Below are 12,205 nucleotides of genomic sequence, written 5' to 3'. Positions count from 1 at the left end.
GTATGTGGCATCTTCACCAATGTAGTTAAAGAGTCAAGGCAACGTACTTTGTTTTTGTCTGTGCCTGGACCATTCCTGCACACTCACCTGCCTCCAATAGTGCACCAGCCCACCACTCAACAACTGCTGGATTCCTTGGTCAAATTTGTATCTCCAGGGAGTGTGTTTTGGAAAGAAAAACACTACCGGACTGGTCAGCAAGAGGTCCCCCACCATGTAGCAGGTCCCCAGGCTCTAGTGACAACAAGTAATCTTTAGACGCTTGGCTCACGGTGTAGTGAAAGGTTCATGTAATGAGAATTAATTACGTCATGAATATTCATGAAATGAAAAATAACTTCCAACTGTTGATCAGAAACCACCTACCTTTTTTGTTTTGATAACCGTGGTTAGAAGTGATCTCACCAAAAGGGCATGAGTGTCCTCCATCATGGCGTCCTGGCAGTGTTCACTAGTAGGAAAACGATCCGCTTTTTGACTGAGTGTTTTTAAGGTTGGATCCTCACTCTCCTTCAGCGCCGTGGACATGACGGTACTGGTATCCAACAAGCTCACCCTGTTGTAAAGACACGATACCGTTCCAGACTGCTCGTTACACTTCAGTATTGACAGTAGTACGCTGTTTACGTAGTATTATAAAACGCACTGTGGTGTGAGATAAAAACCTGAATTTACTGTCGGTGATCTCTTGCAAATGTTGGAGGCGGCGCGGATAAGCAGGACTGGTGAAGCTTCCTACCAGATTGGAAGTAAAACCTACTGTTATTACCAGACCGTGCACGAACCACAAAGCCATCAGGATCCTCAGTGACACTGCAGGTGGCACGCGAGGCACGCTCTGTTCCACCAGTGGTCTCTGGATGTCCAGACAGATAGCGGCCAGATCCCTCGTCGGCCTTTTCTTCGTCAGAGACGGTAACCATCCTTCACGTACTCGCTCCTGTATTGAAGAACAGATTCCTAGAAAATTTAGCATCATACAAATTACGTTTACACTTTTCAGCATCAGCAATGAATGAAGTCCTTCTCACCTGGAGCAGAGTGAAGCAGGTTGAGGCCACGAACGCGAAAAGCACTGCCAACCAGACAGAGCCTTGGAATACTTTTGCAATACTCATCCAGTTGGGCAGCGGGTCTGGACTACGCAAGTAAACACCAAAGCCATCCATATATATTGTGGTGGAGAAGTCGAAGTCCCTGCCTCTATTGATGTCTATAACTAAGTCATTTATTGTAAAGTTTTTCTCTCGTCTGTGAATCATTCCCATAACACCATTCCAGACTCCATTAGAAAAAGCTCCCCACTTGGAGTCCGGCGAGTTCTTCGTCGTGGTGTAAGTAAAATTCAGCTTTGCTGACAGACATTCCACTATATTTAATCCCAATCTTATTTTCTTCCAGTGATTCTTTTTACTAAGGAAAAAGAAGGATTCTGTGTCCAGTCTAGAAGCAATGTGAAACGTGTATCCTTGGAAGGACGGGAATCTGTCCGGGAACAGCGCCTCCCAGCTGCTAAAGGACTCCCGCTCCCACGGGCCTAGAAATTGCACCCCAGTGGAGGAGAAGGGCAGCACAGTGAACACACCGAGAGTGTCGGAGCCTCGATCTGCCTCGGCGGAAAGATGTCTAATTAGGGTCAACTTCTCCACGCTGCTCAGCGCTTCATATTTCAGCACGCTGTTATCGATGGACGACCCCATGCTGAAGAGCAGCAAGTTACGTGGTTTCCAGTGGAGCCACAACCATTGCAGCGTCTCAGGCTGGGTCGTGATCCACACTACGACGTGCAGTATGTAGGAGGAGCAGGAAAAGCCGTGAGAGAGCGCCGCTGCTTTCACTGGCTTTTGTGACCTTTTTCCGTGACTATGATCGAGGTCAAGATTGAGAATGAAATGAGGCTCGCGCCGCACAGCCTCCACACCCAGGACTGCCTGCCGTATATCTGCTGGAAGTGCAGCGTCCAAATGCAACGCCAGAATCTTCCCCCTGGCGGGTCCGGACACCACCTCACTCAGCACCTGCAGCTGCTTCTCCTGTATCCTTCTCTCGCTGATGTCTGAACTTCTGCCTATAAAAACTGCTTGGAGGAGCCTGCTGATGGCTGCCAGAGCTAGCAGTGTTGTAGCTGCTGTTGTCATGTCTAATAGACAGTGGCGTGCGCGACAAGCAGCAAAGGATAGGCGCTGGAGGTTACCTCTTCGTGCCACAGACTGAGGAGGACTAACGTTCATTTCGATCTACGTGAAGTAACATTATGAAGGCACTGTGTGTTATTCCTTATTCATTTCATTATTTACCTTCTTGAGTGGTGGCAATGAATATTTCTGTGAATCATTTATGACATTGGTTGCTTCATGACTAAAGGCAATTTTCATATCATGTGGCATGAGTGACCGCATGATTATTCATTGCAACGAAGTAAAGTGTAGGGTGATCAGTACATAAACTCGTGTTTGAAGAATATTACGACCAAACTGTAGCCTTTGTTAATGTAACCTGTGTGAAGTTACCCCGGCACTCTCCATTAATCACCAGCGTATTGATTTGCTAGACTAATGTTCTGAGAGTTTCATGTACACCCAGAACTAAACACTGAGCAGATATTATTTCTTCTTCTTGAAAATATTATTATTACTTGACATTTATGTTTTTCGACCAAATCGGATACCTTTTTTAAGCTATTGACTTTTAGATATTAAATCTCAAAATTTTCTTTGTCTCGCTCTGAGCACCGCGCTCTGACCTCGGTAATGCGGTCTTCTGAATTTGTAAATTGCTATTTCTGTTTAGTATTCTTGGATGTGGTCTATAATGTGTAACACTTTATTAGTTATTTTGTCGCTGCCTTTCGTCTCCCAATGAATCGCTTTCACCTGGTGCGGCGCCTTCTACTCCTCTCATAGCCAACACGAGCCATCAGAATAGCACGTCTTGCTGGTCTTTGTTAGTTGGTGCTTGCACTTCTACACTGTAAAGTTAATAACACACACACACACACACACACACACACACACACACACACACACACACACACACACACACACACACACACACACACACACACACACAAAAGGAAGAAGGAAGAACACGTGAAGCAGTTACTCAGGTGAAATATCAAGTGTACATGCTCGTCCAGTAGTGAGTGTTGTGCAGGAAAACAGCCGCCAGTGAATCATTGCCTTCTCTTGCAAAGCATATAGTCAAATGCATAAAAAAGTTTTTTTATAATAATCAAATGAAATTATGAGATTTAATAAGATTATTATATGTTTTTGTGCATAGTAAGTTGATTACTTTAATGTAACAGATCTTATTAAACAATTAGTCTTATTTATGATTCTTATGTGAAGACTCATGTTGAGAAATGTATATTAAACTATAGTGTAATTCAACATTGGCAAAGTTTAATACAAGAAAATGGCGTCATTACACTAAAACAAATAATCAATGCAAAAGTAATGCAAAAAAAAATTTTCATTTTAAAGGATTGATTTAATTAAGAAAATGAAAATCCGAATTTAATAAAATTAATCTGTCTTTTACAAAAAATGTCTAACCCTGGTAGGCCTAAAGTGATGATATTTTCTCAAATCGTCTGCAAATGTTCTATCTAAAAACGAAGTGTTTGCGGTTCACTTTATCGACTGCAAAAGTAACTATGTTGAATTTGTTGGAAAGCTTGTACTTGTTGTTGAAGCTGTATGAATCATGTATTCACATCTTTGAGAAGAGTTTAATTCAAGAAAAGTTGAATAATTTGATTCATTAGAAAGTTGTTTTTTTTGGAGGGCATGCGAGACAAAGATTTTATTTATTAGATATATCGCTGAATAACTCGGAACAGCAATCACTGAAATAACGCCGCTGGAGGCATGACATGTGTAATGACAAGCACATGCAAGATGATGTAAATTATATGCTTAGTTGTTTCCACAATTTTCTAAAAAATTATACTTTGATATTATAATTATTTTTCTGTTAATATTTAAAAGAAAAGTCAGCTTAACACAAGGCTAGTAATCGATGAAGGGATTGAAAACACCTCACGCGGGAAATATTTCCTGTGGTAACATCATAAAGAGTGCACGAATAAGTTGCCCAACCGACAGCTGGAGGAGGATTCATAGTCAGCTGAGACTGCCAGCAACTATACGAAGTTAAGACACATGGCTACCAATTGCTACACTACTAAAAAAAATGTTGTATACTAACTTATGAGGCAGCGTGAATTGTTTTGGCGGTAGTTGCATTGCTGAGGGAGATGAGATGAAGGTGGCTGTGCAGTACAATATCAATATTCAAGTCAGCATAAATATCACAAAAGCTGCAGTAAAATAATTAATGTGGAAACAGTAATTCCCAGGTGAAAGCGGCTCGTCTATTGCTTCCTTCATTTTTATGCTAGAAACGTTGGTAAATAAATTAACGGACATTGAGAGATTAAAGTGTAATTAGGTTGATCAGTATTAATACATAGACAGGTAAACAGACAGATAGACAAAATCAGACTGACAGACTATCAAACAGACAGACAGACATAGATATAGAAATAGATGGATATATATATATATATATATATATATATATATATATATATATATATATATATATATATATATATATATATATATATATATATATATATATATATATATATATATATGGATAGAAATTTTCGGTGTATCAGAGAAGGCGAGCAAACACAAACAATATCGATAAGAAAAATGGCTTTTTATATGATCACGTCCTGTCCAACCCCGACAATTATTGCGGTGAAGATGAAATACTAACTTACTTTCTGAGACGTCTTGTTGCTCCTCTTTTTAAGTAACTTCATTCGTTGGCAAGGAAGAATACAGAAACAAGGAGAGTGTTGCAGCGCAGTTATTGGTTCACTCTTCCATTGGTAAGGTGGAGAAATTAAATATAGATAGGAACATGGATAGGTAAGACAAATATATACATACATACAAAGATAGTCATATATGTAAATCGTACGGTGTATTCATTGTAATAATCATTGTCCTGCTCTGTTTGACTTTCGCATCTCTCTGTTCATTATGTAAAATTTGTTTATCGAATAACGCGTTGATTTCATTATCAAATCACATTGGAATCTTTTCATTTATTTTTAAGTTCATTGGTTCATTAGTTTATGCAGCAGTTAGGTTATTCACCAGGTCACCCTTTTGTTCCCTAGTTTATCAAATACTAAATTCATCTTTTCGCTCCATTAGACGCGTACATAAGTCATTTATTCGTTGATTAGTTTGTAGGATATTCAGTTAATTTTTCACGTATCTATCAGTTCACTAACATTGATATATTAATTCATTCATCAGTTCATCAATATGGATTCATACCGCTGTCCAAATCGCCTTAGTGTTGACCATGATGTCCACTGTTCTGAATAGACCTGATAAACCTTAACGAATTTTCTCTCTCTCTCTCTCTCTCTCTCTCTCTCTCTCTCTCTCTCTCTCTCTCTCTCTCTCTCTCTCTCTCTCTCTCTCTCTCTCTCTCTCTCTCTCTCTCTCTCTCTCTCTCTCTCTCTCTCTCTCTCTCTCTCTCTCTCTCTCTCTCTCTCTCTCTCTCTACACACAGCAAATTGTTCCTAGCATTTCCCTCTTCACCGTTTGTCTCCCACTCTTTTTCTCCCACCCCTTGCTCACCCTCGCTCTCTCCCTCCCTTATGTTCATCTTTGTTAATCCTCGTTATTCCGCTTTCATTGTTTGTTTTGTCTGTAATTCTCACTCACATGCTAACTATTATTTGCTTATTCTTGTGTCTCTCCTTTGTTTCTATTATTAGCTTTGTGTTTATTTATTCGTTCATTTATTCTCTCTCTCTCTCTCTCTCTCTCTCTCTCTCTCTCTCTCTCTCTCTCTCTCTCTCTCTCTCTCTCTCTCTCTCTCTCTCTCTCTCTCTCTCTCTCTCTCTCTCTCTCTCTCTCTCTCTCTCTCTCTCTCTCTCTCTCTCTCTCTCTCTCTCTCTCTCTCTCTCTCTCTCCACGTTGTGCAGTGGTTAGCATGCTGAGCTGACAGCCAGAGAATGTCTGAGTTGGAGTCCCTGCACCAGCACCACACAAGTACAGGATGTAGACTAAAGAGTTATGATCTCCATGTCTCGGTGTGTGGTGTGTGAGTGGTCTCATTCCTACCCAGAGATTGATTTCTATGAGTTCTGCGCTTATCCTATAGTTGTGTCGTAAATTCAGCTGACGACCGTGAATAGGTAACATACACGAACATATGTTAACAGTTACCACATCTTTTCCTATGTGCAAATCAAGGTTCACTTATACTTTTATCAGTCAATACTTCCTTAATAATCCACACCCAAGCTACAATGTAATGGGATGCTTTATATGTCGCTCTGAACCCCGAGGCCTCGCCCCAGGACAGTAATTCGGGGCCACAAACTTGTCTTGGTTCGCGTGCCTCGCAAGACGGTGTCCCGCGACATGTTTATTGCGGTGAGCGGCCAAAGGGGCATGTGAAGGGAGGGATTCGCATAACTCTTGGCGCTGCTGCTGCTGCTACTGCTACCACAGCTGGTGTGTGTGTGTGTGTGTGTGTGTGTGTGTGTGTGTGTGTGTGTGTGTGTGTGTGTTTGTGTGTGAGAAAAAGAGAGAGAGAGAGAGAGAGACAGATTTATAAGTTACTGTCACTTCTCTAAAATCGAGTCAACTCTATTCTACTTAGGTGAATGTAAACATAAAATAAAAAACAATCATAAATCAAATAAAAGCGATGGGGCAGCGAAGGTCAGAGGGACGGACGAGCAGAAGCACTGAAGTGTACGTAGCGTTGGGCGAGCAGCTCCCCCAGCAGGACAGCCCCGCTGGCCACCCAGGCGAAGCCCAGAATATAAAACAGACCTTGAAGGTGCCGCAGGCTGAGGGGCGGGGCGGGTCCGTCCCTTCCATAGTCCCGCCGTCGTCTACCGTCGCCGCCGCCCTCCGTCAATTCGGCATTCTTCACCTGCGATAGAATGACTACTGAATTAATTAAGGCAGTGCCATTGTGCGCTGATTCATGTTTTCTTGCGTGTGTGTGTGTGTGTGTGTGTGTGTGTGTGTGTGTGTGTGTGTGTGTGTGTGTGTGTGTGTGTGTTTGTGTGTGTGTTCCGGAACGAGGTGTGTGCTCTCACCTGGATCCAGTGACGGACGAGGCCGGCGTCCAGCAGTTGTTGCATCCCTTCGTCAAATTTATATTTCCATGCCGTCCTCTTTGGGAAGAACCACGAGCCTGAACTTGGCACCAGCTTCTGACCCACCATGTACCAGCCCCTCTCCTGACAACACCACTGTTACTCAGTTCTCGTGCACACCAAAAAGTAAGTGATAAAGATCTTTTCACAGCGACAATAATGTTATCAAGGCACTCTAGTGAACGATTCCCTATAGGGGTGATGATGACCAACGTTAAACTGAATAAGGGTTGACTTAGTGGGACTCAGATGACAAGATATTGAATTGACACAGAACCAAAACTCGTCTACACGTAATATTAATAAATGTAATACCTTCCTGAATATAAATCTTGTTCCCAGCGGACACCAACACACTAACGCAACACAAGAACCTCCACAACATGCTCTTTTCTCCTCACCTTCAGCACAGATTCAATGACGAGTATTGCATAGGGAATGCTGTCCAGATAGGCGTGTGTGTCTTCTGCCATCGCCTGCAGGCACTCCTCTTCTGTTGGGAATATGTCTGTCTTCTCCCGCAGGCTCACGTACAGCGGGTCTCGACTCTTCTTCATGGTTGTCAGCATTATGTTACTCGAGTCCACAATAGCCAGTCTGCAGGAAAGGATGGAAAAATAATCTCGCGTCTGTTATGGTCGTCACTGTTGTAGTCATGGTCAAAGAGACACTCTCTCTACTAAACCTGACAACTGATATATTTCCAGTAAATCCGATGATATACGACTAAGGAAAAACTAGAGAGAGAGAGAGAGAGAGAGAGAGAGAGAGAGAGAGAGAGAGAGAGAGAGAGAGAGAGAGAGAGAGTGTGTGTGTGTGTGCGTGGCTCGTTAATCGGTTGTTGACCATGAACATGTGTAATGATGATGGAAAATTTTGGTTCTTTTTCCGTTATGAATTGATCTCCTTCTTTCTCGTTCGTTTCAGTAACAAATTCGTTTGAACATGTAAAGCATACATTGTAAAAACTCCGAAATTAAGGTGATGTAAAATTTAAAGAAAAGATATTTAATTTACAGCAGTTATTTCAGGAAAAGAAGAAAGCAAAACAGGAAGGAGCAGGATCACTTGAATGACTGATTAATACTGCCAGGAGAAAGAAATGATAAGGAGGGGGAGAGAATTAACGTTCACTTCAGCACTTTCATCTCGAGCATCAATCTGGTATTACTATCGTGTCTGTATACCATATGTATTTCATTATGTATTTCTGCTGCTGCTGCTGCTGCAACTACTGTTATTACTACTACTACTACTACTATTACTGCTACTACTGTTGCTGGAGCTGCTCTTATTATTACTACTACTACTACTGCTGCTGCTTCTACTACTACTACTACTGAAACTGTTGCTTCTGCTGCTACTATTGCTTCTGCTATATCAGTGAAATATCGCACTCAGATGACCTGACCGCACCTGACCACACCTCACCAGTACACACTACCTTCTCTTTTTTTCTAGGATTATGACAAGTGTCCACAATAATCCATAATTCTTTGATCTCCCCCTCCTCACCAGTCCACGTGCAGGGTATACAGGAGGCAATAATTTCAGTCGGTTGTGGGTTGCAGTCAGAGGTCAGTCGTCATTCAGTCGACACACACAGTCTATATATTCGCGCTTTACGATATGTACAAACAAAACAACAGTTGTCATCCCCTTCACTCAATAGGACTCGTGTAGGAAGGAACGTGTAAGATGAACCTCCTCGAGCATTACAATCAACCTGCATCAACACAAGCAACAAGCCACTCACTGAGGCTGACATGGTTCAATACACAGCTTCGTCTGCGGTGCGGTCAGTCAGTACAAGTGGTCAACTTAGCAGTGCAGGAGACTTTCTGATTGGTGATGGTGGAAATGGTTGCAGTTGTTAATTAATCATCCAGGAAACATTAGCATAGATGTATTCCAGTGACTTCATTTTCATTTCATTGACTTCATCAATTTATTGCGTTTTATTTTTAACGATATTTATTTATATCTTTATTGATTGTGTTGTTACGTCTTGAAATAAAGGCTGAAGAACTATTGTTAACATCAAAACTGTTGCACGTGCGTCTCCCCTACAAGTACAAGTACAAGTACAAGTGACAACATCGTGATTCCTAACGATTTATGCCTCCATTACATCGGACACTTGTGACCAATCTGTTTTACTGTATGAAAAAGTAATTATATGCCTGTGTGTGTGTGTGTGTGTGTGTGTGTGTGTGTGTGTGTGTGTGTGTGTGTGTGTGTGTGTGTGTGTGTGTGTGTGTGTGTGTGTGTGTGTGTGTGTGTGTGTGTGTGTGTGTGCATAATTCATCAAGGTGCAGGTCACCTAGCCAGCTGTTCCCCTATAGAAAGAGCTTAGAGCCTTCACTGATTGATCTTCGGGTAGTAATGAGGCAGCCTGTATTATTGAAGCGTATACGTAGTGTGTGGATACCTAAAGTCACTGTCAATAAGATCCTGCAGACTACGGAGGCGGCTCGGGTAAGCTGGACGGGTGAAGATGCCCACCAGGTTGCAGGTGTAAGCACCAGTGATGACCAGACAACAGAAAAGCCACACGGCCACAAACATTCGCTGCCACGGTGTCCGCGGCAGTGTAGGAGCGCTCTGGTTCGCCAGTCCTCGGTACAGCTCCAGCCAAACGCGAGCCAACCCTCGCCTCCTGTATATGCCGCTACGAGATGCCACGACATCTTCCTACAAGCGGAAAAATAGAAGCTTGAAAAAAGTGTTGCTGATATTGAGGAGTAGAAAAACACCACACGCTTTTGATTTTTACCTGCAGCTTGGTGACGAAGATGGCGGCCAGGAGCGACACGAGTACCGCGAACCACACAGTTGAGCCGAGAGGCCGCACCAAGCTGGTCCACAGTGGAAGCGGTGCTGGCTGCGGCAGGAAGGCCCCGTATCCGTCAGTATGAAAGGACGCTGACATGTCAAAGGCCTTGTTGCGATCATAAGTGATCCACAAAATATTTATTGTAAAGTTTTTCTCACGCCTTTCAATCATTCCTAGAAGACCATCCCAGGAGCCATTGATCAAGGCACCCCAGTTGGAATCTATAGAGTCAGTCGTTGTCGTGTAGGTGAAATTTAGCTTCGTGGACAAGGATTGCACCATCTCCTCAGACACTCCGTCTCCTTTCAGAGGATCACTCGCACTTAAGTAGAAAAAAGGCTCGTCTACTATTCTGGAAGCAATATGAAAAGTGTATCCTTCGAAGGACGGGAACCTGTCTGGGAACAGCGCCTCCCAGCTGTTAAAGGATTCACGCTCCCATGGGCCGAGGAGCTGCACGCCACTGGAGGAAAAGGGCCGCACAGTGAACACACCCAGAGCGTCAAAACCTCGATTTTCATCGGCAGAGAGGTCTCCGATCAGTGTTAGCTTTTCTATGCTGTTTAGCACCTCGTTTTGCAGTTCGTCAGTGCCGAGGGATGATCCCATGCTGAAGAGTAACAAGTTGTGTGGCTTCCAATAGAGCCACAGCGATTGCAGCAGGTCACTGCTGGGAGTGAACCACAGCACCACGTGCAGCATGGGGGAGGAAAAAGAGGAGGAACTGTGTGGCTCATGGCTGAGACTGAGGTTCAGCGCGAGGTGGGGCGTGCGCCGCACCGCCTCCACAGAGAGGACTGCCTGTCGCAGGTCTGCTGGGAGAGAACTGTCCAAATGCAGCGCCAGGCTCATCCTTCGAGCTGGGCCGGACACCACATCACCCAGCACCTGCAGATGCCTCTCCTGCCGCCTTCTGTCGCTGCTCTCTGAGCTGCCACTCACAAGAATTACCTGAAGAAGGCAGCTGGTGACTGTTACCGCTTCTGGTGGTCTCATGTCTGATGCCTGAGTGTGAATGTGTGGAAGTTCGTGACAGCAGTGATGGTGATCCTTTCAGGTTTTGCCTGAAGCAGAATTGGCACCTGCTACAACCCACCTGGGAACACACTGATCATGTGATGAAAAATTCAGAATGAACTTGTTTCTTTGTTTATTAGGCACTGTGTAGGCATTATATATTCAAGTATGATTAAAGATTTGGTGTCCTTTCTCTCCCACAGACATACATTATCCTTACGAAGTAAATACACGTTGGAATAAGAACTACATTAATTTCGGAAATTATCTCTAAAATCAAAGTGTATTAGTGGTCATTGAATTTTTCACCACTCCATTAGAAGGAAATTCGGGGCGGGGTCCTTCCGCCGCGAGAAACATTGACGCCTTAAGTAACATTCCGCGCCACCACATAACCTCGCATATTTGATGGCGGCATATATGGACTACTCCACCGACACGTGATTGACACACACTTTTGTTCACACTTAATTCAACATAGCTTTAAGTATTGCATTCACGTATCCAACAATTCATTATTCAATGTTTATTTATCATTTTATTTATTAGTTGTTTATTACGATTAAGGTGCCTACATAACATTGCTCACTGTTTTAGAAACTCAGTGGTTATAAGGCGCTTATTATTACCAAAGGAATTTTTCCTTCTCCTGATTGTTATTTTTTTCTCTTTTTTCTTTTTTACGATAAGGCCTATAGCGCCTGTAGGCACACTTCCAAAGTATGTAAAGGAAGTGCTGTTCAGCTTCCGCCCATTAGTGGCGCTGACAAATTTATAAATTTATAGTGGTACCCCTATCAGAGCCCACATCACCACCCAAGCGCATTTTTGGTGTAACCATCTAGAATCTGGGTATCATGTTGACATGTAGGTAACTTTAAACCTCTCGACAAATGGCATAGCTTCAAAGCGGTATGTGGTGGAATTCGAACCTACGCGTGGACGTCTGCCTGATCCCACGCTCACCACCTTATCCACTACGCCACCGCCTCCCGTTGCATGATGTGGTGGGTAAGAGATTGAGCTCTCGGGGGCTGGTGTGCTTGTTGCTGCTGCCTATGAACCCAGTATACTTAAAGGTGGAGATGATAAAGGGTAATGTGTTGGCAGTGATATCGTAATAGTGTTAGTGATGGTAG

The 12,205-nt window shown here is 43.2% G+C and overlaps 1 protein-coding gene across 1 annotated transcript; it reads right to left on the bottom strand.

Moving 5' to 3' along the window:
- Positions 1–6,768: 6,768 nt before the first annotated feature.
- LOC123513895 (ionotropic receptor 21a-like) lies at positions 6,769–11,045 on the bottom strand. Its single transcript, XM_045271358.1, has 5 exons — positions 9,990–11,045; positions 9,645–9,907; positions 7,615–7,810; positions 7,154–7,297; positions 6,769–6,984 (listed from the first exon to the last, which is right to left on the bottom strand). The coding sequence occupies exons 1-5, from the start codon at positions 11,043–11,045 to the stop codon at positions 6,769–6,771; spliced, it is 1,875 nt and encodes a 624-aa protein (XP_045127293.1).
- Positions 11,046–12,205: the final 1,160 nt, after the last annotated feature.

Source organism: Portunus trituberculatus, chromosome 37 (assembly GCF_017591435.1).
Source record: "Portunus trituberculatus isolate SZX2019 chromosome 37, ASM1759143v1, whole genome shotgun sequence".
Taxonomy (NCBI): Eukaryota; Metazoa; Arthropoda; class Malacostraca; order Decapoda; family Portunidae; genus Portunus; species Portunus trituberculatus.
This window is presented reverse-complemented; position numbering and strand designations above follow the sequence as displayed.